This window comes from Pleurodeles waltl, chromosome 2_2, assembly GCF_031143425.1.
Source record: "Pleurodeles waltl isolate 20211129_DDA chromosome 2_2, aPleWal1.hap1.20221129, whole genome shotgun sequence".
Taxonomy (NCBI): Eukaryota; Metazoa; Chordata; class Amphibia; order Caudata; family Salamandridae; genus Pleurodeles; species Pleurodeles waltl.
In genome coordinates, this window is record NC_090439.1 from 974827344 (window position 1) to 974854996 (window position 27653).

The window sequence follows — 27653 nt, forward strand, 5'->3', positions numbered from 1 at the left end:
TTAAGAAATTTTATGGACACTGTGCTCTCAACAGGTACATCATGCTAGTAGATTGACATGGGCATTTTAGAGGAATCACAGTTTAGCAGTGAATCGGAGAAAGGAGCTCAATGTCCCCTTAGATATCAAAGATATAAAGTGGGTGTTACGAAACATGGGAACGGACAAAAAAACAGGATATGACAGTCTCCGGTTGAATGTTATAAACTATATGCAGAAACCCTAGTTCTCCCGTTGTGGTACATGTGTAATGAACCACTATCTAAAGGGGTGCTCCCAAATACACGGAGAGAAACATTGATACTGATTTTGCTCAAAGTATGTAAAGACCTGTTGGAATGTGAATGATTCGGGCCATTGTCAATGATCAATGTGGATACTATAATAATATAGTTGAAGATATTGTTAAACAATTAGTAAAGGAAGTAGAGATGCTGGTCCACACGAATCAGGGAGGATTTGCAGGGGAACAAAGCATCACTAGACACATTAGGAAAGTTTGAAACTTAAAATTATGCTAAATTGTTCAAATAAAGTATTCCAGGATTCCCGGATGCTAGCTGGAATATTCAGTGAGGATTATACAATGTAGAGGCTTACTTTTCTGCTGATGTGCTTGTAGATATAGATGGTGTTCCTTCCTGGTTGAGTAACTGGATGTTGTTTCCAGGCATTCCTGACTGCATTACCTGGAGCACCCAGCAACTAAGGGTAAATCATGACCTATTCCAGGCCGAAGCAGGAAATGTCTTCCCCCTCTGGCCTGGGTGGGGTCAGCAGGGTTAGTCAGATTTGCTTGTTATTGTCCTGTGACTGGACTGCAAAGCATTCCTTTTCTTTCCTACCAATCTGTGGTAGTTGTGGGACCTTTGCCAGAACTGGCAACCCGTATTGGTTGTAAGCATTTCTGGAACCACAAAATGATGTGGAAGGAGCACACCTGTGCCTCTATCTGTTTAGATGCTCTGCTAAACAAGGTAAAAAGGAACATCACGTGTCCACTGATAAGTTGAGAATAGCAGCCCTTCAGTCCTCAGGTATCAGGTCTTTTAGATGTGATCTCCAAGGGTAGAAGCCCTACAGACTACCAAAAGATGTTGAATTGCCCTACAAAAATGTGAATTGTGCGCCAAGTGGATATTAACAATAACAAAAATGCAGTTCAGACAATTTAAGAAAATTTGGGGTGTATAAAAGATTGGCTCCTATTTATCGGATGAGAAAGAAAGCTCACCACTCTCTGAGGAGCTGGCACAGTAAACTAATCAAATGAGTTACTGTGATGAAGACTGGGGTTAAAGAGGTGAAAATCAAGAGCTCACCCTTTGCCAAACCAACACATGAGGTACAGTTTGTATTTTGTGGTATGGTACCATGATGAATCCACTGAAAGTTAGAGTCAGGTTTGGGCAACATAAATATACAGGAATTCACTGGCGGCAGATGACTTAAAATATACTGGCCTTTATACCTTAGATTATAAACTACACATTTTCGATAATTCATGTACATGTTTGGATGATAACAAATGGTTATAGGGTATTTTCATTTCTTGGGCATGGAATATGTATGACCCTGTATCCAGTTACTGTTTGATTTTCAAGAAAGTGAAAAACTATATTATAAAAAGGAATTAATCTGATACACATCACCTGGAAGTGGCATTTTAATCACTCTGCACGTAATGTTAATTTTACCATTAGCACTGGAGGGAACAGTGTGAAGAGAGTTCAGACTCCTGAGGAAAAGTGCTGGGTCGGGAAATGGTACCCTGACCTTTTTTCTGGGGGAATCGTGCAGTGTCTTTTCAATGTGTCTGTTTGATTTTTTTCAGTTATTGTAAACAATAAACGGTTTAAGAAAAAGAATTGTAAAAAACAGTCTTACCATTCTGACTAAAAATGTCCACTTTTTTCTGGCTTTAAAAGTTTAACTAGATAATCTGCTGTTATGTTTAAGGGACTTTCCAATATGCCATGTATCCTTGTGGTAAAATACAATTCACTGCCCAAAACACAACTAATGTCCTCACCTCTTTGATCCAGTCTCGGTATTGATTGACCCCAAATGTCTTTTTCATCCAGAGGCCATAAATATACCCCGAGATTCCCTTCAACACCCACTCATCTGACCTGCAGAAAACAAAACGTGTCCATTACTGCTCCCATACCCTGAATATTAATATAAATAACTAAATCAAAAAATGAAATTAAAAAATACTGTTTTCATACATGTCAAGTTCAGATGTCACAGTCTGCTATAATATTATGTCTTACAGGTAAATACAACTTAATGATTTGATTCAATATGAGAATGAAAATATGAAAGAAAGGAAGCGCAGGAACAAACATGCATTACTCGTCTCCACTACAGCCCATCTTCATTCTTATAACTGGAATAATAGCAAAAACATTTATGATGAATAACATTGCAATATCCAGACTACAGTCAATTCATCTCTTTCTATATCCTAACCTCTTGCCAATGAAGTAAAAGGACCCAGAGCTACAGAGGCTGAACAGCTCAGATTTTCTACTGCAGTGTAGGGAACACTGCTTTGTTAACACGGACTATTGAGGATTCCCAGCCGGACAACACTGAGTAGGCAAGCATGTGAATTTAAAAAAGATACGATGAAGAACATATTTTACAAGGCCTTTCTACAACCTGCCTCCAAAAGCATGTAGTAAAATTTTGAAATTTCTAAATCTGTCTTTTATGTCTGGCTGTGTGGCATAATTTCTAGTCCCAGATAACTTTGGGGCGCTTTAGAGAACATAGGGGGAAATAAGGCTGGCCACTTCACGGCTGACTGCAATGTTCAATAACATTTTAAACATACTCACCAGGACATCCTGGATATGAAGCAGCCAAAAAACTGCTGTGCCAGTGCTTCAGCCAAACATCTTCTAGTCAACGGAGTCTGGTCAATAATCATTGCACTGTGCAACAAGTTAGTACTGCATTGAAAGAACAAGGAACACTGTAAGGCTCTGCTGTTAATCACTCAAAGTCAATATTTTAGGTGTTACCATGAACCTCTTCCTTCCCTTAAATAGGGGGGACTCACATAAGGAAACCACAGATTAAAGCATACAGTATGACTTACCTGCAGCCTTATACCTTCGCTCCCTTCTGTCTGTGTGGCATAATTATACACCTTGTGGTCATTTTCACATTCTTCTTTGGAATCTTCCTCCCCCATTTTCCCCCAAAAGTGCTGACACAGGCATCTACCTTTTCAAGTGTTTTTTTTTTTTACTTTAATAAATGTTAATACCTTAAAATAGCTTTACTCAGAAGACTCTCCTTCCCTTTTCCCCACCACTGTGAAACTTTGTGGTTTGAAACAGAACTACATTAGCAATGTCGCATATGTCCTTTTGATTTTGTCTTCACTATCTACAAGTCACCATGGGTCTTAGAAGGGCTAAGTGCAGTAATAAGCACTGCAGGAACAGGGTGGATGTACTAATATTTAAAGTAATTTAGGCATCAAAGTGGAACAAGCATTTGCAGTGTAATAGGTCTCGCATTTAGGACATGTCGAGGGACAAAACAGGGCTCGCGCGTTCCACGACAAAGAAATTACATCTGGAATACACCCTACAACACGTGTTACTACACAGTACTCCACCAACACACTTGGGGAAGAAGGGAACAGACTCCATCTAGAAGCTATTGTCCACAACACTATTAAGTCATGATGCATTTGTGTACTAAAGAATGTAAATCCTACAATACGAAGTTAGACCTAGGCTGTTGTTAATCTATCATGTCACTACAGATCAGTTGTAACCTGTTATTTCAACGGTTGAATTTATTGTCAATGTATGTGTTGAAAATATTAATAAAAAAGATGTTTAAAAAAAAACAAAACAGGTCTTGCATATGCTTGAGAGTGAGCTATTGGCGTTCTAAGTTCATAACTGGACTTTTCTTGTCACATAAATTGGTCAACCCTGCCTCATAATTAGTTTTATTTCCCTTCCACATAATTCCAGTGGCAGTGCATATAACTAAAGCACTTCCATTTACCTTCTTCCTCTATGTGCAGCAAAAAATGAAAATGTTGCTATTTAGCATTCCAATTAAAATCTGCCATGCTAATTCCAACAGAATACCACTTTCACCAGCCCACCATCAGAGTTGCTGGCTGGCTAAAACAATTCCCCCCAAAAAAGACGAAAGACAGCCTCAGAGGAGTGACAAGAGAAATAAAAGCTGGGGACCTAATCTATTATAAAATTTTCTAAGCAGTCATGGACTCCCTCAATCAATCAATCAAGGAATTTGTATAGCGCGCTACTCACCCGGAGGGTCTCAAGGCGCTGGGGGAGGAGGGACCGCTACTGCTCGAACAGCCAGGTCTTGAGTTGCTTCCTGAAGAAGAGGTGGTCTTGGGTCAGACGGAGGTGGATGGGGAGGGAGTTCCAAGTCTTGGCTGCCAGGTAGGAAAAGGATCTTCCTCCCATGGTGGCTTTTCTAATGCGTGGCACGGCGGCGAGGGCGTGGCTGGTCGATCGTAGCTGGCGGGTGGGAGTGTAGAAGGTCAGGCGGTTGTTGAGGTACCTGGGGCCCAGGTCGTGGAGGGCCTTGTGTGCGTGGGTGAGGAGACGGAACGGGATTCTCTTGCTGACGGGGAGCCAGTGCAAGTCTCTCAGGTGTCCGGAGATGTGGCTGTGACGGGGGATGTCAAGGATGAGGCTTGCGGAGGCGTTCTGGATGCGTTGGAGTCTTTTCTGTAGTTTGGCCGTGGTTCCGGTGTAGAGGGTGTTACCGTAGTCCAGTCGGCTGGTGACGAGTGCCTGGATGACCGTCTTCCTGGTTTCGGTGGGGATCCATCGGAAAATCTTTCGGAGCATGCGTAGGATGTTGAAGCATGATCATGAGACGGCGTTGACTTGTCTGGTCATCGAGAGGGAGGAGTCCAGGATGAAGCCCAGGTTGCGTGCGTGGTCCATTGGTTTGGGTGCGCTGCCCAGGGCAGGGGGCCACCAGGAGTCGTCCCAGGCAGAGGGTGATGATCCAAGGATGAGGACTTCCGTCTTGTCTGAGTTCAGTTTCAGGCGGCTGTTCATCATCAACTCGGCTACGTCTTTCATCCCTTCGTGCAGGTTGGTTCTGGCGGTGGCTGGGTCGTTGGTGAGGGAGAGGATCAGCTGGGTGTCGTCGGCGTAGGAGATGATGTTGAGGTTGTGTTGGCGTGCGATGGCTGCGAGGGGGCTCATGCAGACGTTGAAGAGGGTGGGGCTGAGTGATGATCCTTGTGGTACGCTGCAGATGACTTCGGTGGCCTCGGATCTGAACGGGGGGAGGCGGACTCTCTGGGTTCTTCCGGCGAGAAACGATGATCCACTCTAGTGCCTTCTCTTGGATTCCGATGTTGCTGAGGCGCTGCACTAGGGTGCTGTGGCAGACAGTGTTGAACGCTGCGGAGAGGTCCAGGAGGATGAGGGCCGCTGTTTCCCTGTTGTCGAGCAGGGCTCGGATGTCGTCGGTGGCTGCGATGAGGGCGGTCTCGGTGCTGTGGTTGGCTCGGAAGCCGGACTGCGAGTGGTCGAGGGATCCATTAGTCTCGAGGAAGGCGGCTAGCTGTCTGTTGACGGTCTTCTCGATGACTTTGGCAGGAAACGGGAGGAGCGAGATGGGGCGGTAGTTCTTGAGGTCGGTGGGGTCTGCTGATGGTTTCTTCAGGAGGGCGCTGAGTTCGGCATGTTTCCAGCTCTCCGGGAAGGTGGCGGTGTTGAAGGAGCAGTTGATGATGTCCTGGAGATGGGGTGCGATGACGGAGTCGGCCTTGTTGAAGACGTGGTGGGGGCATGGGTCGGTTGGTGATCCGGAATGGATGGTGTTCATCATATGGATGGTGTCTTCGGTGCTGACCGGGGTCCAGGCGCGGAGGGTGGTGTTGGGGGGGGGGGCGTCGGTTTGGTGGTTGGGTGCGTGGTCTGTGCGCCAAAGCTGTTGTGTATGTCGGCGATCTTGCGGTGAAAGAACGAGGCGAGTGAGTCGCAGAGGTCTTGTGAGGGAGTGATGTCGTTGTTTCCGGCGCTGGGGTTGGAGAGCTCTTTGACGATGCTGAAGAGTTCCTTGCTGTTGTGTGCGTTGTTGTCTAGTCGTTCTTTGAATGCTGTCTTCTTGGTGGTGTGGATCAGCTGGTGGTGTTTGCGGGAGGCGTGCTTGAGGGCGGTCATGTTGTCTGTGGTCGGGTTTTTTCGCCAGGCTTTCTCGAGGGTGCAGCAGTTCTTCTTGGAGTTCTTGAGGTCGTTGTTGAACCAGGAGGCTTTCTTGCTGTTGGGCCTGGTGGGATGGGTTTTCAGAGGTGCGAGGTTGTCAGCGCAGTTGGTGATCCACTGTGTGAGGTTGTTGGCTGCTTGGTTGGGGTCCGCTGAGCTGGCGGGAGGGTTCTGGCTCAGTGATGTGGAGAGCTGGTCGGTGGTGATCTTGTTCCAGCTCCTGCGGGGAGCCTGTTGTGGGTGGTGGTGAGTCGTGGTTCTTCTGAAGCTGAAGTGGACGCAACTGTGGTCTGTCCAGTGGAGTCTGGTGGAGTGGCTGAAGGAGATGTACTTGCTGGAGGAGAAGATTGGGTCAAGCGTGTGTCCGGCGTAGTGGGTGGGGGTGTTCACCAGTTGCTTGAGTCCGAGGTTGGCGAGGTTGTCCAGCAGGGTGGTGGTGTTGTTGTCGTTGTTGTTCTCCAGGTGGAAGTTGAGGTCCCCTAGGAGGATGTAGTCAGCGGAGGGGAGGGCGTGTGGGCTGATGAAGTCTGCGATGTCTTCGCTGAATTGTGTGCGGGGTCCTGGGGGTCTGTAGATGAGGGTGCCTCTGAGTGTGGTCTTGGGGTCGGTGTGTATCTGGAAGTGGAGATGTTCGGCGGCTGTGAGGGTGTCGTCGGAGTTGGTCGTGATGCGGATGGTGTTCTTGTGGACGATGGCGATGCCTCCTCCTGTCTGGTTGACGCGGTCCCTCCGGGTGATCTTGTATCCGTCCTGGATGGCGATGGCGGGCGCTGAGGAGGCATTCATCCAGGTTTCTGTGAGGAAGGCGACGTCTGGAGATGTGGTGTCGAGCAGGTTCCAGAGTTCCACGGCGTGTCTGTGGATAGAGCGGGTGTTGAGCAGGATGCACTTCAGGTGGTTGCTGCTGGTGCTTGGCTTGGCGGGTGCGGTCCGTGTCTGAATGCAGGAGAACTTGCAGGATTGGCAGGTGAAGGGCCCGTGGGTGCGTCTAGGGGTGGCTCTGCAGCAGCCGGGGATCCGGCCGGTGTTGATTGTGATGAGAGTGGCGGCGTTGGAGGTCGTGCGGGTGGGCTGGCCTCTGCGGCCTCCATATGAGTGGGAGAGGGAGGGAGGAGCAGCTGGGAGGTGGGAGCGGGGCGGTCAATGGGGTGCGAGGGGGGCGGAGCTACGGGACGCGGCGGCGGGAAACGGGCGGCGAGGGGGAGACGCGGTGCGCAGGGAAACAGAGATTTAGGACCACAAACTGGGCAGAAAAAGGTGAGGGGAGCAGTACAAGGCAGCGAAAGGACACAGGAATAAAGCAGCGGTCAGCGGTCTCACAGGGGCTGCGTGGCGGTGAGGGGAGCGGCCTGCCTGGTAAACAGGGTCAGAGGTCGCTCTCTCTACCGCTGCGCGACCTCCATATGAGTGGGAGAGGGAGGGAGGAGCAGCTGGGAGGTGGGAGCGGGGCGGCCAATGGGGTGAGAGGGGGGCGGAGCTACGGGACGCGGCGGCTGGAAACGGGCGGCGAGGGGGAGACGCGGTGCGCAGGGAAACAGAGATTTAGGACCACAAACTGGGCAGAAAAAGGTGAGGGGAGCAGTACAAGGCAGCGAAAGGACACAGGAATAAAGCAGCAGTCAGCGGTCTCACAGGGGCTGCGTGGCGGTGAGGGGAGCGACCTGCCTGGTAAACAGGGTCAGAGGTCACTCTCTCTACCGCTGCGCGGCCTCCATATGAGTGGGAGGGGGAGGGAGGAGCAGCTAGGAGGTGGGAGCGGGGCGGCCAATGGGGTGCGAGGGGGGCGGAGCTACGGGACGCGGCGGCGGGAAACGGGCGGCGAGGGGGAGACGCGGTGCGCAGGGAAACAGAGATTTAGGACCACAAACTGGACAGAAAAAGGTGGGGGGAGCAGTACAAGGCAGCGAAAGGACACAGGAATAAAGCAGCGGTCAGCGGTCTCACAGGGGCTGCGTGGCGGTGAGGGGAGCGACCTGCCTGGTAAACAGGGTCAGAGGTCGCTCTCTGAAGGTCCTGAGGAGGCTTCACGGACCCCCAGGGGTCCCCGGACTACAGGTTGGGAACCACTGAGCTAGAAAGGTCACCCAAACATATCAAGAGGATTCAAACAGTCATAGTGTAATAAGGATGTTACGCTGGCCTGAATCATGGTCATCATGGTCATAACTGCAATATGGAGAGATTAATAAAACATAAAAATAAAACATATACAATCATCATGTAAACCAAATAAAAACCTTTATCAGAAATAAACATTTGGCATTAGATTGTGATGTTCAAAACAGCCCATAAAGGGCATCACAACAAATACATAATTTGGAAGAAACATGGCCATGTAACCATACAGTCAGCCCCTACAGGGCATAACCACATGAAAAGAGAATGGTTGAAAGTAATGCAACGCAACCATGGTGTGCAGTGGAATTATGTGGATAAGTATGTGGTATTGAGTGTACTGGAATTATGTGAACATCTCTGTGGGCAGGCAGGCAGACAAAGGAAACCTCTGCTCCGAAGAAGGGAGAGCTTTCTGGCCCAAGAGCTACTTTTTCTGCCAAATTTTGTGTAATGCCATCCAGCTGTTTCGGTGCTACCGCTGTTCAAAATCCCTATGGAAAAATGAATGGGGAAAATGCGTTTTACACCCACACCACTTTTTCTCGCCCCCTACATGACGGATCACTCTAAAACCTTCCAGACAGCAGCTGAAATGAGCGTTGTATTCCGTGAAGATTCATCAAACGGCGCTAAAGTTACTAACAAAACAAAAAACTATTTTTCTACAAAAATCAGGTCCTAACTTGTGATAATGTTACCTTAGTAGTTTTCTATGGGCATGTTTTTTTAGCCATAAGCCCGCAACTGGTGCCCTTTGGCCTAGTTGCAACTCATTTTTATTAATTTAAAAAGAATATAAATTGCTGATTATACACAATTCATTAAACCATTATATGACATAACAGGCCCGACTTTTCAAGCAAATTCTGGACAGTCGAACACACACGCATTGTCAGAGCATTGCAACAAGACATGCTTGCAGCAAAACATTTAACATACAAGAGACAACAAAACACATTTGATCAGGGTAATTTGCTGTTGCCATCGGTTTCACCAACGTAACATTTAATGAGGGTGATACCGCTCCTATTGCATACAAATCACAATTGTATTCCACAGATGAACAACACTTTGCTCCCACAGAAAAAATTCTGACTCCTGTTCAGATGACTGTCATCAAAGAGAGACCTCTGGCTTGGGGAAAACGCATCATTGTCGTATCTCCGAACTCAGCCCTTGAGGCTGCCACAAAGGCTAGCATTCCTAACGCAAAAAGCATTACATTCACGTTGGATTCAATGGGCAATGCCTCTAACAGCCACTGATGTAGATGATGGGCCCTATTACGTGTCTGGTCGTCAGTAGACTGCCAGACTTGCGGATGGCGGTCGGACCACCGCCAATATGGTACAAGCGCCATATTCTTACCATGGTGTTTGTGCCGCAGTGGGACCGCCAGGATCAGAGATCCCGGAGGTCTGGCGGTTGCAGCGGTCCTCATCCGCCAGGGCAGTGCTGCCCTGGGGATTAGGACCTTGTTCTCCGCCAACCATTTCATGGCCGTTGCACCGCCATGAAAAGGCTTGCGGAGAACGGGTGCAGGGGGCATGGGCAGTGCGGGTTCCCCCTGGCCAGCACCCTCGCAATGTTTGCTTTGCAGACAGTGAACATTGCAAGGGTGCTGGTGCACCCTGCATCCTACAGCATTGCAGCCAGCTTGATTACAAGCCGGAGACAATGCTGTAGGCTGTTTCCCACTACGCCAGCTGGCGGAAACAGAGGTTTCTGCCTGCTGACTTAGCAAGAAGCTCTTAATGGGCCCGGCGGGGAGGTAGCCACTATGGTGGCAACCTCCCCATCGGACTTTCGGTGGACGGTCTAAGACTACAATTTTTTTACGCCTAAAAAATGCTATTGGTGGCCAGGTCTATACAAACAGACAAAATATATGTCCTTTGCTATGACATCTGTCAGCAAATAAAAGGGCCCACAGTTAAACGCCCACCACAGACACCCCTTCTTATTTCAAACAAACCACTATAATGTGTGTACCTAGACCATTGTGGTCCTCTGACACTTAATGGTGCATACAAATACATCTTAGTCTTTGTCAACTCATCCTCCGGATTTCTATGGGTATGGCCACAATGATTAGCTGATGCGCGAACTGTTATTAAAGATCTGCATGTCTTTATCGCACATGTGCAGTTGCGGCTTTCCACTCAGACCATGGCCCTGCTTTCACCTCAAGGGCATTCAGGGACACCATGGCTTCATTAGGGGTCCAACTCTATTTCTGGTCTAACTACCATCCAGAGGTTAACTGTGTAGTAGAGTGGAAGAATCAAGACTTAAAGCAATCCTTAACAGCAAGAGTATTAGGCACTGTTTGTAGTTGGCTTAGTCACCTTTATGGAGTCCAGGGAGCACTTAATAGTTTGCCCATTAGGTCCTTGGGTGGGTGCACCCCATATGAGATGCTGTTCGGGACACAAATGTATGTTCCAGATCTTGATGGCTCGTGCGCCGAGGCCACAGACACAACTTTTGACATACATGAATGTGTCACTGTCTTGCATGAATTACAACAGTTCCATGACAAAAATGAATCTCCCTGTACTGCCTCCTTGGGACTAAGGGATGCAACAGTAACATCAACTGGCTGGATTCAAAAAGTTGGGGATCTAGTACGAGAAAAGATTGCTGTGAAGAAGGAGTTTGGTCCTTCATATTGTGCACCTGTTCCAGCCCTGGGTATACATGGTGTCATTCTACCACCGCTGACTGGATCAAAAGAAAATCGTTTTGTCTCCATTGATAATGTCAATCTACAACATATGGCCGATCCTCCGCAGCAGACCTAGTGGACTCCTGGGTAGTTCCCGAATCCCTCTCACTACAGACCAGGAAGTTCCTGTACAGGTTTTAAGCAGCAATTCTGACACTTCCCTGAGCTTGGGGAGGGTGGAAAATGATCTTTCATTAGTACCACTATCTTAATCTACAACAACAAACAAAAGAAATAATGAAGACTACTACACAAACACAACTCAAATGGATGGAATTGTCTACCATGAACCACATTAGGAAACTTCTGTCAGTTCTCCAACTCCTAACTCAACTCCAAATTTTGCACTACCTGCTTCTGGATATTTTGCCGATCAAGACAATTCCTCCTTTGACTAATCCACTACTACTGCAACACCACCGTCAAGAACACATAAGCTGATAACTTGGCTTAAAGATAACTATCTCGTTCATCCATGGAACTATCTGTGGCTTTCATTAACTATACTTGCCTTTTTTTGCTTTGGATTGGGGTTGTCATTGTCTTTTTCTTACTGAAACATAGTCATTACCTTCCTGAACTCTCTGTAGTTGAACTGGTGGATAAGGTCCTAAAACCATTTTTCTTCACACCAGGTCCGTAGAGGATTGGCGAAAATTAAAGAACTAAATGCACCTAGGATCCCCACTCCTGCAAAATTTGACTAATGACAAAAATACACTAATTCAACTGAAGATCAACTCGATGGGTAGGTCCAAAATGGAACATTTAACACATCAATTTCAAGCCCTGGAGGGTGGTTATTGTGGCTAGTGGTTGTCATGCACATTTTGAACAGTCCACAAGGGGTTTTAGAGCAACCAGACTGGACCCTCGCTATGTATCACCAGAACAGTTGGGTACTGTGAAAACATACAGTGTGGAAAATTATGCCAGCAGTGTTTAAAAAGTTCCTCACTAGATGCTGTAAAAGAACACTTCTCCTGTCTAATAACCAGACTTACAAGATTTTCTGTTAGGCCCCAGAAGACTATGTAAAAAGTGCTTCTTGTATGCAATTTAAAACAAGATTTGGAAACTTTCACAACAAGAAGACGCAGCCCGGTTAAGGCAAATAGATCAGGAAAGATTATAGAAAGCATTAGCTGTTGTAGATAATGGGATTATCACCCTGCCCGACCGCATTTACACTCTCAACAACATCATTTTCTCTGCAATAGACATTATGCAAACTGACGTGTCATCTTTACATCTTGGACAGAGTCAACTTAGGTCCATTATGCAGTTAGGTTGAACACTACAGACGTTGAAAAATGGTCACGTTCCATGACATGACGTCAGGGCCAAGGACCTGTTTGCTGCATTTAATTTGACACAACAACAACAAATAATTGCTAAGAAGGAAGCAACATATATTATGTTGAACATCGAAAAATTAGAAAAGTTGCCTTTTACTGTGGCAAAAAAAAAACATCTGCAGTCTGGTTAATTCATGGGATTATCAATCTGCCTTTTTCAACAGTTGAATTCACACTCCTGTAGGCAGATATGAAAGGCTGGGAGATAGTTACATCCATGAGGTGTGGGAGCTACCCTATTCATACAAATGTTTCAATGGCATTAAAGAGGACTTTCTTAGCAGAAGCAAATGCAAGACTTCTGTAAGCCATTTGATGGTTTGTAAACAGCTTTCCTTGCATGGAGCATGTAACAATTCAGCAGCAAATTTATCATGTTATCTGAAGGGAGTTTCTGTCCCTTTGATTCGACCAGCATTCCAGGTGCTCTCAGATGTACTTTTAAACAGCGAGAGCTGTTGTAGAATGCAAGCCGGAATTGCCTGCATAGTTTCGATCTCCCAAATTGTTACTTGTTGTGGTAACGTCCTTTTTACTCTTGTGCAACAGACGAAAGCAGCAGATATCTGGCCTCATATTGCTACTTCTAATGTAAATTTTGATAAGCTGTGCAGACTAAAAGCACTTTTATTTCAAAAAAATGTAGCGCTGACATCTGCACACGAGGCCTACGTGCTTCAAATAGCAAGGTCCGCTTTAAACACAAACTTTCCGAGGCACATTGGTGAACTCGTGGGATGACATTTTAATGCATCCAATACTGTTGGCATTGTAACCTTCTTTACTTTCTGGTGTATTTGGGGGATTCCCAATTACTTTCGCCTTAACTGGTCGCATTTTGCTGTTGCTATTTTTCATTCGCAATGGCTGCCCCATCACAACAAGGAGGACTGGTGGCACTCCACCAGCGCAACTGTGTTGTGAACGCATGATGCAGGATTTTGGAGCACTGAGGAACTGGAGTGGGTCTAGTCTGTCATTCAGACCAGTATTGAACTGTGTGCAGCCCGCGTTTAGTTGCCTTTGGTGACTTTTCCAATGTGCACTACAACTGTGTCTTTCTACGCGGTGCTTACTTTCACTGGACGCTCATCTGTTGATTTCTTCGAGGAGGGCTCATTACCACACGTGCGTTGAGGGTGCGTTTACTACAGGAAGCCTCCTATGAGCCTCCCTTTGTGGGTCAAGTGGCTCTGGACTCTTCAACATCTGGCACTACACAGAATACTGCCACCTCAGCTGTAGCTGAGGTCTTGGAACACGAGTGCTCTTTGGTTTTCCTTGGCACCGATTTGGTTTCTTTAACACCGGCAGAAGTGGGATCTTTACTCCTTTCAATTGTTCTGGATAGAAGTGTCAGTTTTGAAAATTACACTACCTTTTAAATTTGTAATTCGGCCTGTTATCTCCTAAATGGTTCTGTTTTAATTGACAATTTTTCATTTGGCCTGCTTCAAGTATGCCTGCTTGTCAACATGAACATTGGACCATATATTTCAACATATATTATTCATTTGAATGGAGTTTGATTGGGTTTACCTCTACACTATGAACCGACAAGGGGAGGGTGTTGCAAAGTTACCTTAGTAGCTTTCTATGGGCATGTTATTTTAGCCATAGGCCTGCAGCTTGTGCCCTTTAGCCTAGTTGCAACTCATTTGATTCTTTTTCATTTTTTGAGCAAAAGCTCTGATGTTTTATTTTACTTTATCTTGTAGACTTCTAGCACAGAAACTGTTTTTATTCTTTGTACTCTGACATTCTCGTTCTGTGCTCTGTTCAAGGATGTCTCCAATATGTTGCTGGCACAAAGTGGTACACCGCAATCTCTGCCACTCCCTGGAAATTTGTTTTTTACGTTAGGGCAGTTTTCCTAGAACATTAGCTGTTTTATCATAAAACATCTCTGTGTCCCCTATACGTCAGAGGGAAAGTTCCAGCCAGAAGACTGCCACTGCATGCTGTCGCTCTATTGCAGCTATTTGTCAAGACTTGATGTATTTTTTCCGTCTTCAAGAGAGGGTCGCTCAGTACACTAACAGCCCTCTTCGCTACTACCACATCCAGGTATGGGGGATGGTGTCTTCCTAGGGATCCTGAAGGGCAGATTGGGGCTAACACTGCTGTGCTCTAATATAGTACTTTAGTGGCGTAGGTAGAAATTCAAACACCTAGCATTTTGACACTAATGTTTTACTTTTCTTGTCACCGCATTATTATCATGTATATTCATCCTAATCATTGCAGTACATACAATTTTATCTAGAACACAATTGATTCAATAAAGTATAGTGAACCAATCTTTGCTTCTGTTTGCCTTTACATGTGTGAGGCAAAAGTAACAGAGAAAAGAATAAGATCTGTTGCACCACGATTTTCCCAGGAAGTCAGAATGTCATGCACACAGCTACCACAGATCTCTGCCACTTCCAGGTGTTGGTGAGGTAATGCTAGCTGGCTGAAGAGGTTAGGTGGATTGTTGTCACAAGGTGTGGAAATGGACAAAGTTCCCGAGTTCTGGGCAGACCCCTGCTTTTATTTTCATTAGAGCCCAGGGGAGGTGTCGGTCCCTGGGGCTGAAGGGGGGACCGGATGGCCCCTCCACATTGAAAATATAAATGCCCCCAGGACCTGGCTTACCCGTGGGCTCCAGTGAAATAAGCGTGGGAGGTCATGCTTTTTTTTCCCCCCCAATTTTCGGCGGATCCTCCACTAGTCCAGCCAAAAATAAAAAAAAATTAAAAAACTTTTTTGCACTTGCCTAATATATATATATTTGGATTTTCTCTAATTTCTATAAAACTACAGAATGAATTTACACCAAACAACAAAAAAAAAGGTCACTTTCTGGACTAAGAGCTACCTTTCTGCCGAATTTGGTGTAATTAAGTCAAGAGGTTCGGGTGCTATCGCTGTTCGAAATCCCAATGGAAAAATGAACGGGGAAAAGTGTTTTGGGACCCCACACCCTCCCTCCCCCCTCTTTTTCTCGCCCCGTTTCACAAATCACCCCAAAACTTTCCAGACAGCAGCTCACATGAGCGGCACATTTTTTTATATTTGAAACGTTCGGGAAGATGCGTCAACCGGCGGCAAGCAAAAAACACTTTTTCTATAGAAACTAGGTCCTAACTATAACTACCTAGTGGCGACAGCCCTTAGGGAAAATATATATATGGATAGATGGATAGATGGATAGGTATATAGATAGATAGGTATATAGATAGATAGATAAAAAGTCATTTTTAGGGTGGGTATAGGTTTTTGAATGGCAAGGATAATTTTAGGGTTTAGGGTAGTATGTATTTTGAGGGGGCAAGGGACTGTTTAGGGTGGGTATGGCTTTTGGATGGCAAGGGTAATTTTAGGTTTTAGGCTGGGTATGGGTTTTTGAGTGGCAAAGGTAATTTTAGGGTTTAGGCTGGGTATGAGTTCTTGAGTGGCAAGGGTAATTTTTGGGTTTAGGGTGGGTATGGGTGTTTGGGTGGCAAAGGTAGTTTTAGAGTTTTAGGCGGGTATGGGTTTTTGAGTGGCAAGGGTAATATTAGGGCTTAGGGTAGGTATGGATTTTTGAGTGGCAAGTATAATATAAGGGTTTTGGGTGGGTATGGGTTTTTCGGTGGCCATGGAATTTTTAGGGTTCAGGGTGGGTATGGGTTTTTGGGAACCAACGGCAATTTTAGGGTTCAGGGTGGGTATGTGTTTACAGGTGGCAAGGAAATTTTAAGGGTTATGCATGGGTATGGGTTTCGGGGTGGCAAGGGAATTTCTAAGGTTTAGGGTGGGTATGGGTTTTTGGATGGTAAGGTGTTTTTAGTGTTTTAGGTAGGTATAGGAGGTGGTTGGATTAACATATAGTAATTCATATTACTTTACATTAAAAAAAAACTAACATTCACATAAAAATAGCAAATGTTACAGGGACATTATAGTTAGGATCACATTTTAAATGTATAAAACCATAGAAATTCAGCTATCAAAGTTAGAATTAGTTCAAGTAACTATACCCGCGCCCTCGCAATGCACTGCTAAATATCCCAGATATTACAGCACTCATTACATCTTTTAGAACAGCATTGATGTTACTGTGACATTTTCAGTAAAATTATTGATGAGAAAACTGTCCATGGCAGGGGCCCGATTTCGATGATTTGAGCTGAGAAACAATACACACAAATAGAGAAACAAGTATTCATCAAACATTTACACAAATAATGAAATATTTTATTTAATTCATAAACAAATATAAACATTAATCAAATTTTAAGGGGGAGGTTGGAGATTTCCTAAATTCAATTGAGACCACCAATCATCAATACAATAACAAAATAATAGTGGAGCACACTAACACAATTGTTATGCATCAAGTTGTTAAAATGGTACTAAGTATAACCACATGGCTAATTACATTAGGTACACAGATTACATAAAGGTATTGATGATTATGATATTTGGTGGTCTCAGTATTGAAGTTTTTAATAACACCTTTTCAATTAGTAGATATATGAAATAAGTTGTGTAATACTATCTTTTTATGTTGACATCCAATCAGCCTTGAGGAAGTACTGTAATGGGACGAAACAGGTGTTGGCTGAAGTCCACAATTATTGGTTGAGAATTTGCAAAGATTGAACGGCTGGAAATCTACAATTACTGTTGAATGAAATTATAAGTGAACTGTTAGTTCCTTATTGTTTCAAATTATATAAATTTATGAGACCATAAAAAATATGAATGTGAATTTTTATAAGTATTTTTGTAATTGGAATTAGGAAAGAAAAAGAACAATATTGATTTATAGCTCTTATTAATCGCCTTTGTGTAATCTGTGTACCTAGTGTAATTATCCATGTGGTTATACTTAATACTATTCTAACAACCTGATGCATAACAATTGAGTCTTAGTGTGCTCCATTATTGTTTGTTCTGTTATTAACTGGTTTGGGTATCTGATTCCAGTTTACACATGGTGGCAACAGATGTGTCATAGTGTTTGAGCACCATAAATGTGCATTATATGATTTGAGAAAACTAGAGGGATGTGTAACTAAATTAAGTCATTGTTGCCGCTTGTCTTTTGGATCATCAATACTATGTTCTGTTTGATGCACCTGCACTGCTCTCACATATCCATCTCAGGATAAAAACCTAATTCTTAGCCTCCAACTTCAAATTCCTTCACATTTATAAAACAATTTAAATGTTATTTTATAAAACACTTTATTAATCTGCTCATTTATTTAATTTTCTAAGCAGTCGTGGTGCCCTTAATTAGAGGTGTTTGTGGGACCCCTGGGGTCCCTGGATGACAGATTAAGAACTGCTAAAACAGTGTGTCCACCAGAAAGAATGCTACCGAAGGTAAGTAACTCGTTCTTCCGATAGATATATCGGACAGCAGATTTCTCAACTTGTGAATAGGTATCAAAGCAGTACCTCCCAGGTGGTGGGTCTGTGAAACAGCTCAGACCCAAAGGTTCTGCAGGACACAGCGGGCAAAGTGCTAGTCTCAATTAATCTGATTGTCCAGATAGCAGTGCTTCATAAACGTTTGAACTGATGCCCACATATCAGCTTAGCAAATGTTCAAGACGGGCACTCTGCATGCCAACACAGTAGTAGCACCCTTGACTCTGGTGGAATGAGCCTGCAAGCCCTTGGGGGGGGGGGGGGGGGGGGGGCGCGACTTCTTGGACTATGTGTAGAAGACTGTGTTGCAGGAGATGTTTTTTTTTCTCTACTGCATTGCTTTTCTTCGCCCTAGCAAATCTGACAACAAGTTTCTCTTCCACAAGATGTTTGGTATGATCAATGTAGGAACATAGGACTTCTTAAGGATAGTCTCTCTTTATACTTAGAACGGTGTGGTGGGGCAAAGATTGCAGATTGTCTGATAGATTGCCTCATATGAAAATGAGTGACCACTTTTGGTAGAAAAGAGGCTTGCATCCTTAGCACCAGCTTCTCCAGAAACAATGTCCTGTAAGACAGATTGACAGAGAGGACTTGTAGCTCACTCACATTCTGCACCAATGTTATGGCGATGAGGAAAATGGTCTTGAGAGTGAAAAAAACAATGGACAGCTGTGTAGCGGCTAAAAAGGAGTACACATCAGGAAATTTGAGGACTAAATTCAAGTCCCACTGAGGCATGATACAAGGTGTAGATGGGAAAAAATGCTGCAAACCTTTCAAATAACACATCACAAAAGTTTCTTTAAATAAGGAAGGCTGATTTATTAACCATAAAAAGCAGAAAGCGAAGATAAGTAACCCTTAACTGTGCCCAAACCAAGTTCCTGCTGGGCTACAGACAACATAAAAAGCGACCATTTGGATAGCTTGGCTTGCAGTGGATTGATCTGCTGAATGCCCCACAAAACCACCAATGTATCCCAACGACAGTTGTATACTGATTTCATAGAGGGAAGCCTTGCAGCCAAGCTAACATCTGTGACTTCAGGAGTAAGGTTGAAAGCAGTCAACTGTCACTGCTCAATCTCCAAGCTTGGAGAAAAAGATTGCAGAGGCGCGAGTGAAGGACCCTGCCCTAATAACAGGACAGATCCTCCAAAAGTGGCAGCGTAGTTGGAGAAGTGATGCCGGTGCCCAGGAGTTCCAAGTATCACACTCTCCATGCCCAATCGAGGGTCACCGGGATGACTTGTGTCCGGTCCTTCCTTATCTTCTTCAGAACTCATGACAGTAGCGATAGATGTGGGAAAGCATGCTGGGGTCCCAAGCTCCACTTTACGCAGAGTGTGTCTCCAAGAGAGTGGTTTTTGGCATTGCAGCACACAAAATTGCTCACATTGCTCGTTCTCTGCAGTGGTGAAGATATCAAGACAGTGTTCTCCTTATCTGTGGAAGATACCCTTGGCCACCTCTGGGTGCAACTACCGTTCATGATATGCAGGTAATTGGCAAATTGACAAAAAAGACAGTTATTTAAAAAAACAATGAAGTTCCACTATTACATTTTTCAACAGATCGACTAGCAGCTAAACACCTCTAGCATGAATGTATAATTTTATCAGTACAAACATGTGACTTTTATCACCAACCTGAAGATACTCATAGAAGCATAAGCAGCTACATCGACGTAAGCTTCATCTATGAAGACAGTCTTAAAACAGGAGTAAGGGTAGCGACAAGTGAGAATCTCCTCATAAAATTCAAATACCTCATGGAGGTAGGAAGTTGTATGCTTCAACAAAGGCAGAAGCTGTGGTAAGCAAAAATGAGTAACCTAAAACAAAAAGTAAGAATGAGTTAGGGAAACAATGGCTGCAATATCCACTAACAATATTGACACTGGAAGTTGCACGCTTACTAAAAAAAGGACACCTCAAAAAGCATTACACATTTATTTATTTGCAGAGCATTAAACACTGCTGTGAGGCAGTTTATATGCATTATATCAAACACAATATGTTCAAACAGAGCATACAGTGAAGTAGAAGACAGGAGACAGGCAAGTAGAGAGGAAAAGGGAATTGTCAAATGATTACATAGTCTTTAGTGCAGAGAGAAAAAGTTTTCAAGCTCATAGCTATCAGTGTTAATTTCCTGAGTTCCATATCACTTTTTTTATTGAAGTAAAACTACAAATACGTAAGTGAAAATTCCATTTAGCATGATATTGCCCATGTAACATCTCTCCTTATAACTGGGGTGAATCCAATATCATATTGAGAGAGTCACACACGTGGGTGTACTACATAATTTACTCTGGAAAATATTCCCAAACATTATAGCATCTACGATGGATGATAGTTTCTCCATATTTAAGTTTGGCCTGCTTGATAGCGCAATCTTACTCACGTGTAGCACTAGTTCTGCGTCAAAGGATTCTTCACTAAAGTCATAAACATAGAATATTTATGCCCGTATGTGATTGACTGCATATTTGTAGTTCAAATTTGGAAGAACTGGGAAAGTGGAAGGGTTGGGAAGTGACAATTCCTACAATGAAGAACTAAGATTATAAGTAACATTTCCTTCTGCATCTAGAGTCATTGACAGGTATAGAACAGGAAAATAAACTCATCCAAGAAACACAAGGGTTCTAATCTTGCGTGGCAAAACAATCAAGATAACCTAAGAGTGGAGCAGAACCCCACTGAAAGATATTCCTTTGAGCAGCTTGACCTACTATAGTATCTGCTCTTAGAGTATGCATCCAGACAATGCTTTATGAAAGTAAGAGTAGGCGTTCAAGCATCCCTGTGCCAAATACCTGGAATGGGACATTTCTTAACAAAGCAGCACTAGCCACTGTGCGATATGCTTAAATGGAAACGGGCTGAACTGTCAACACTGTTGGCCCTGTGCAGGCGAAATATGAAGGACCTGCCAACAGACGCAGGAGGCATTATTTTGCTGGATTCAGTAGCCAGATCGGATCTAAGACCACTATGAATGAGTCATTCAAATGACCAAAAATAGCATTTATGACTATGAATTCAAACTACAAGTACGACAGACATCCTGATATAATGGAAGAGTGATAAATGATTAGCTGCATAGGAGTGGGCTTCAGTATTTTGTTTCTTTAATATTGTACGGCACCAAAGAACACGGAAAAGCTGAGCATAATACCATGTGACAGATGCAAATGATAGCCTGCTGGGACATTACTAGCCCAGACCCCATGATTGTAAATATTCATCTAACTATTGGTGTGTGGACTAAAGGCCTCATTATGCCAGCCTCGCGGTGGCATTCGGACCGCCGTAGCTGTGCCGGTCTGACCACCACATCACGAGTTTGGCAGGCGGACGCCAGCTGACTGCCGTCTCTGCGAGGATTCGTGATCACAACGGGGGGACTGCGGTCTTGGTTGTAATCGGACAGGCCGGCACTGATCTCAGCGCTGCCCTGCTGATTACAACCTTGTTCTTCGACAGCCTTTTCAAGGTGGTTTCTCTACCATGAAAAGGTTGGCGGAGAATAAGTGCAGAGGGCCACAGGGGGGCCCCTGCACTGCCCATTCCAATGGCGCAGGTAGAGCAGGGCCCCCAATACCCGAAACCATCTGAATTTGTTGGCTTTACAGACAGTGCGCAATCCGAGGGCACTGGTCGGCCTCCTCCGTGCTACGAGATAGCACTCGGCTCCTTTCAGGGAGTCGAGTGTTATCTCGTAGCACTGTTCCCACAGGTCTGGCTGGCGGGAAAGCTCCATTTCAAGATTTCTGCCGGTCAGCCAGGTCAGGCCGGCGGAAACCTGGTAATAGGGCAGAGGGGCTGTATCTTTTTTTTCCCCATTGAACAGACTATCAGCGCACCGGTCGAACTGACGTAATTTCAATGAAAACGGAAGTGAAATTAGCCAATCAGCTTATTTCACGTTCCCTGCTTCGGTGCTCAGGGTGCTATCTTAGCCCCCTGAGCACCGATAGGGGAGGAAGAGGTATCATTGGATTTAGAAGAATCTGCCCTCTCCCTGCTTGGGGATCGCTGCATGAGGATGAAGCCCAAGCAGGGAATCACCCACTAGGCACCAGGGAGGGTGGAGTGGTCCCTTTGACAAGTGCTTTTGCTCCCCCCATTTGTTTGGGAATTTTCAGTCCTTCTGCCCCCACCAGGAGGGCAATATAGGGGCATAAGCCCCTGATCTGTCCCTCCCAGGGGGGGCAGAAAGTGCACTAGGCACTAGAGACATTTTATAAATATTGTATGGGTGGGAGCTGCCCCAAATGGGCATGCTTATGCCCCCCCCACCTCCCAAAACAGTCTTTCTGCCCCCTCCAGGGAGCAGATTGGGGCAATATCCCCCAATCCCACTAGGCACCAGGGATTACCTTTTTGTTTTCAAACTTCGGGGTGGAAGCTACTCAAAAGGGGCATGACGGTGCCCCCACCCACTCCCAAATATGTAAACAGTCTTCCCTCCCTACCCCCCAGGGGGGCGACGGGGGCAATAGCCCCTGCTCTATTCACCATGGGGGGGGCAGAAAGTCCACTAGACACCAGGGATTTTTTTATATAATGTATAGGAGTGGGGAGCTGCCAATAATGGGTAAGCCAATGCCTCACACCCATCCCCAAATATGTAAACAATCTTTCGGCCACCCCCCCAGCAGTGCAGATGGGATTATTACCCTCGGTCTGCCCCTGGGGGCGCCAGATGGGGATTACTACCCTCGATCTCCCCCCCCCCCGGGGGTAGTCCAGGGTGGTGTGCTTCCCATGCACCCCACACCACTTTCATACCCACAATGCCCTTCAAACCTCCAACTTTGCCTCAAGTGACGCATTTTCCCTTAATTTCTGTGATGGAAACTTTTGGAATCCATAGGGATCCACAAAATTCCTAACACCCAGCATTGCCACATGTGTACCAATAACAAATCTACCCCACTTGTGTGGGTACCCAAAGTAGAGTCAGCCTAAAAACGTTTGGGAAAACAAAACTGCCCTTTCGGACCCCCTTAGGTTTCCCCTCAATTCCTACATGTTTTTGGCCCTTCCCTGTCACAGGCACTTGGCCCACCTACACAATTAAGGTACCATTTTTATTAGGAGGCTGAGGGGAACGCTGGGTGGTGGGAAATTTCTGCCAGTAAGGTGATCCCACACAGAAATGTGAGGAAAATTGTATTTATTTATTTTTCAGCTAAATTCTTGGTTTTCAGGGGGTTCTGGGTAAGCAATTGCTGGGGAATCCACGCAAGTCACATCTTTCTGGTCTCTCTCAGGTGCCTAGTTTTCAGAAAGGTCTGGGTTAGGTAGGTTTCCAGTGATGGATGACAAGCCCAGGACCAAAAACGCAGGTGCCCCCCTTGCAAAAACAGGTCACTTTGCGATACATAATTCTGATGTCTCAACATTACGTTTTGGGCCCTTTCTTGTCGAGGACACAAGGTTTATCCACACAAGTGAGGTGCCAGTTTTATCAGGAGATTTGGGGTGGGGGGGGGGGGGGGTGCTGGGTGGAAGGAAGTTTGTGGCTCCCCTCAGATTCCTGAACTTTCTATCACAGAAATGTGAGGAAAATTTGTTTTTTAGACTAGTTTTGAGGTTTGCAAGGGATTCTGGGTAGCAGAACCTGGTGAGAGCCACGCAAGTCACTTCATCCTGAACCCCCTGGGTGTCTAGTTTTAAAAAATGTACAGGTTTGCTAGGTTTCATTAGGTGCCAGCTGAGCTACAGCTGGAAATCCACAGCTAGGCACTTTGCAAAAACACATCTGTTTTCAGTAGAAAAATGTGATGAGCCCACGCTGCGTTTTGCTGCATTTCCTGTTGTGGGCACTAGGCCTAACCACACAAGTGAGGTAGCATTTGTAATGGGGGACTAGGTGGCATGCTGGGTGGAAGGACGTTTGTGGCTTCCCTCAGATTTTAGAACTTTGCATCACCTAAATGTGAGGAAAATTTGTTTTTTAGACAACATTTGAGGTTTGCAAAGGATTCTGGGTGACAGAACCTAGTGAGAGCCCCACAAGTCACCTCATCCTGGTTTCCCTAAGTGTCTAGTTTTAAAAAATGTACAGGTTTGCTAGTTTTCCCTAAACGCAGGCTGAGCTAGAGCCCAAAATCCACAGCTAGGCACTTTGCAAAAACATGTTAGTTTTCAGTGGAAAAATTAGATGTGTCCACGGCGGATTTCGGGGAGTTTCCGGACGCAGGCCCTAGGCTTACCCCAACAATTAAGGTACCATTTTTATTGGGAGACTTGGGGGAACACAGAATAGCAGAACAAATGATAACAAAGGTCTTTCTCTGCATTTTCCCCTTCCAAATGTAAGACCGTGTGTAAGAAAGAAGTCGTATTGAGAAATGACCTGTAATTCACATGTTAGTATGGGTCTCCACAAACTCAGAGATATGCAAATAACCAGTGCTTCTAAACTCCATATCTTGTGCCCATTTCGAAATTATATAGGTTTTCCTTGACACCTATTTTTCACTCTCTATATTTTACCAAATGAATTGCTGTATACCTGGTACGCAATGAAAACCCATTGCAAGGCACAGCCCATTTCTTGGCTCTGGGTACCTTGGTTTGTTGGTGAATCTACAAGCCCTATACATCCCCACAACCAGAAAGGCACAGCTGACGTAACAGTATATTGCTTTTGAAAATCTGCCATGGCTGGAAAAAATATTACGGATCAAAACAGACAGGAATGGCTGTTTTTTTAACTCAATTTCAATATTTCTTTTTAATTTCATTTCTTACTTTCTAAAGGAAAACCTTGAATGATCTACACAAATGCCCCCATGATGAATTTCGAATTTAGTCTACTTTTCAGACACTTATAGTTTTCCTGGATCTACCATTGGTTTCACACTCATTTTTGTCACTTACTGGAAGGAGACTGAAAGCACAAAAGATAGGAAAAATGGGATATGTCCCAGTAAAATACCAAAACTGTGTTGAAAAATTGGGTTTTCCTGTTCCTGAAAGTTGGAAAGGTGGTGATTTTAGCACTGTACACCCTTGATTGATGCCATGTGCACAAGAAAAAAAACAGATGCTTTCTTGTTCAGCACCTTTTCCCCAAAACCCAAATGTTAGCTGTATTTTGTCTAATTTCTCGCCCCCACCAGGATAATACACCAACCCTGGGTACCTTTAGAATCCCTAGGATGTTGGAAAAAAAGACTCAGATTTGGTGTGGAGAGCTTCTGTGGACAAAACTTTATGGGGGAACTAGGCGTGAACTACCCCAAATAGTTAAAAAAATAAAAAAGAAGAAAGCTTAGCACAGGATGGGGGGGAAAGCTTAGGAGTGAAAAGGTTAGTGGAGGAAAACTGAAGATCGTACTGGCAAGAAACCTGACCATGGTTATGACTAATACCATACATAACACCTTTTTCATTTAAAAGTAAAGAATGCCCTCATTATTGTCTCTTTGCCTCCTTCAGAGAGTTCTCACATTCTTGGGGTAGTTTTAGGTCTCCATTCTGCACAATTTCAGAAGGCATGCTGTTGAATACATAAACCACTCTGAGATGACGCAATTGTCTTTACATTCTTGCAAGAAAATTTAGTTTGCGTGGCAACCTCCTGTGGGGCCTTAAGAGGTGAAGAACCTCTGAAAACCACCATTGTCTTGGCCACTCTGGATCAATGAGAATCATCTTTGTGTTGACATACCTAGGTCTGATGAAATCAGGGAGAGTGGAGGAAAGGCAGAGAGAATTTTCTCTGGCCATTTCATCAAAAGGACATTGCCCTGTGATCTTGATTCACACACTCTGGAAGCAAAGGTTTAGCATTTTGTGTTTCGAGATGTCACAAGAAATCTTGATGGCATTTGCAAGAAGAATGTTATCAGTGAAGAATCTGCTGAGGAAGTCTGTTTGAGAGTTTTGAGGCTCAGGAATATAAACTATTGTTTTGGTCATGTATCTAGCCAAAGCTAACCCATACTGACTGGGTTTCCAGAGAAAAAGTCCTGGATGTGGTGACACTCAGATTAGCATCTTGTTTATTGTAAGAGAAGACAGGAAAGCATTGAGAGTTCTCCACTCCTGCACATTTGTATGGTGCAAGTTTTCCTTGTCTAATTACATCTAGGTCATCAAGTTCTGAACATGGGCTGCTATTTGGAGATAGGGATAGGAGTAATCCATTTGCCAGTTCTCTTTCCATTATGTTTATTGATCTTGCAGGCACAACTGAAGAGGCCTCATACCACATTTTATGTTTGTGACAATGAAAATGCAGGAGGCCACTGTCAAGATATCTGACATGATGTTCAAAAAGGAGGTTTTATTTTTATTTATTTGGAGACATATCTGAAAAACTGTAGACACTCTCTCCTCTGAAGGATGCACGTCTCCTAATGTATCTAGGGTGCCTCCCTACTTAAATCAAAGCCTCAACATGGCATGTTTTTGAAAGTAGAAAGGAGGCCCAGCACTGACGTTGCACATTGGTTGTATTGAAAACATGGATCGTTTTCTCCCCTTTGTGAGCCATTATCCGCTAAATGTTAAGATCTGGGTAGACGAAGATTATTTCACTGTGAAACTGCCACCATCATGCGCCTGGAAAATATATGAGGTGCTGATTTCAGTCTCTATGGCAGTACGTGTCACCATCGGAACCGCTCTTACCAACTTTAGGTGGTTGGGATGAAGTCTGACTTCGATTTTTGAAGGTCTTGGGCTGTCCGAGGTGAGGGCGGCCATTTTCGGTAGCCACGGTGCTGCGACAAAGTAACTCCAAAGCAGACTGTGCCTTTCAGGAGTCCCAGAGAGGAAAACCTCCAAAGGGAAAACACTTCTTTCTGCAAGCAGAACTCAAATAAAGAAAATAAGGCAAAAGGATGCCAGAAAAGCCCAAACCAGGAGAAGAGACAACTCCAATAAGAATAGGAAATGGCAATGACTCCAAGAAAAACAGGATTAGGAAGCAACAGCGAGAAACACTAAACAGGAGCAGGATTCCCCAAAAGGAGTGAAGACACAACAGCAGGAGCAGGAAGTGTTACAACGCAATGCAATGAAAGATTCAGCTCCTTATATACCCATAGATAAAAAGTGATGCAAAAGGGAAGAAAAAGACTTCCATCTTGAATTGGGAAATAATCAAAAAGATCTGAAGGTTACCATATTGGACTGGTATGATAAAAACCCTTCATTATCCTTCTGGGAACAAGACTTGCTCCATGGGAAGAATACCTGCTGGAAAATGGCTCCTAGGCACAGGAATGGCCTAGGAAATACATCAGGATCCAGTAATTAAATGTACGGGGAGCCGAAAATCGGAATGACTTCTTGCTTGCAAAGGTTTTTGCAATTCACAAAACATATATTTAATGAATGTGATTTCCTCTCTGCAAGAAGGGAACAGGCTCTATTGCTTCCCTCTGAGGCAGTGTTACAGCTTCTTTCGGCAGTAGATGCAGCTGGTGTTTTTTGTGTAGAATTCTGTCCAACTGATGGAGGGGATCTGAATTGGAGAGTGTACCATTACAAATTATTTGCCAATGGTAATTTGTTGCCACTCTTCTGGATGGTTTGATGTACTGCCTCCCAATCTAATATTATACAGAGGAGCCACTGCCTGGGATGAGACTGGTTTTATTCGTGAGGAGGTGGAATGCTGTGGTTTCGTTTGATTTCTGCCACTCGAGGATCTCTTTTGATATGGCGGCTATGGTTATTGTGGCAGATTCTAGTATGACCAACAAGGGGACTTAACCCTCTGGCGTGGGTGGAAATGGCAGTTGTGAAGCTGATATTGCAA

General features: G+C 44.7%; 1 protein-coding gene across 2 annotated transcripts in view; it reads right to left on the bottom strand.

Moving 5' to 3' along the window:
• Window positions 1–27653, bottom strand: part of TAF2 (TATA-box binding protein associated factor 2) — a 663535-nt gene that overhangs the window by 511846 nt on the left and 124036 nt on the right. For both annotated transcript variants that reach the window (XM_069220673.1, XM_069220672.1), the window contains exons 7-9: window positions 19508–19692; window positions 2847–2960; window positions 2033–2132 (exon numbers count right to left, since the gene is read on the bottom strand). In XM_069220673.1, coding sequence (XP_069076774.1) covers window positions 2033–2132; window positions 2847–2960; window positions 19508–19692 — 399 coding nt within the window. The remainder of the gene's footprint in view (window positions 1–2032; window positions 2133–2846; window positions 2961–19507; window positions 19693–27653) is intronic.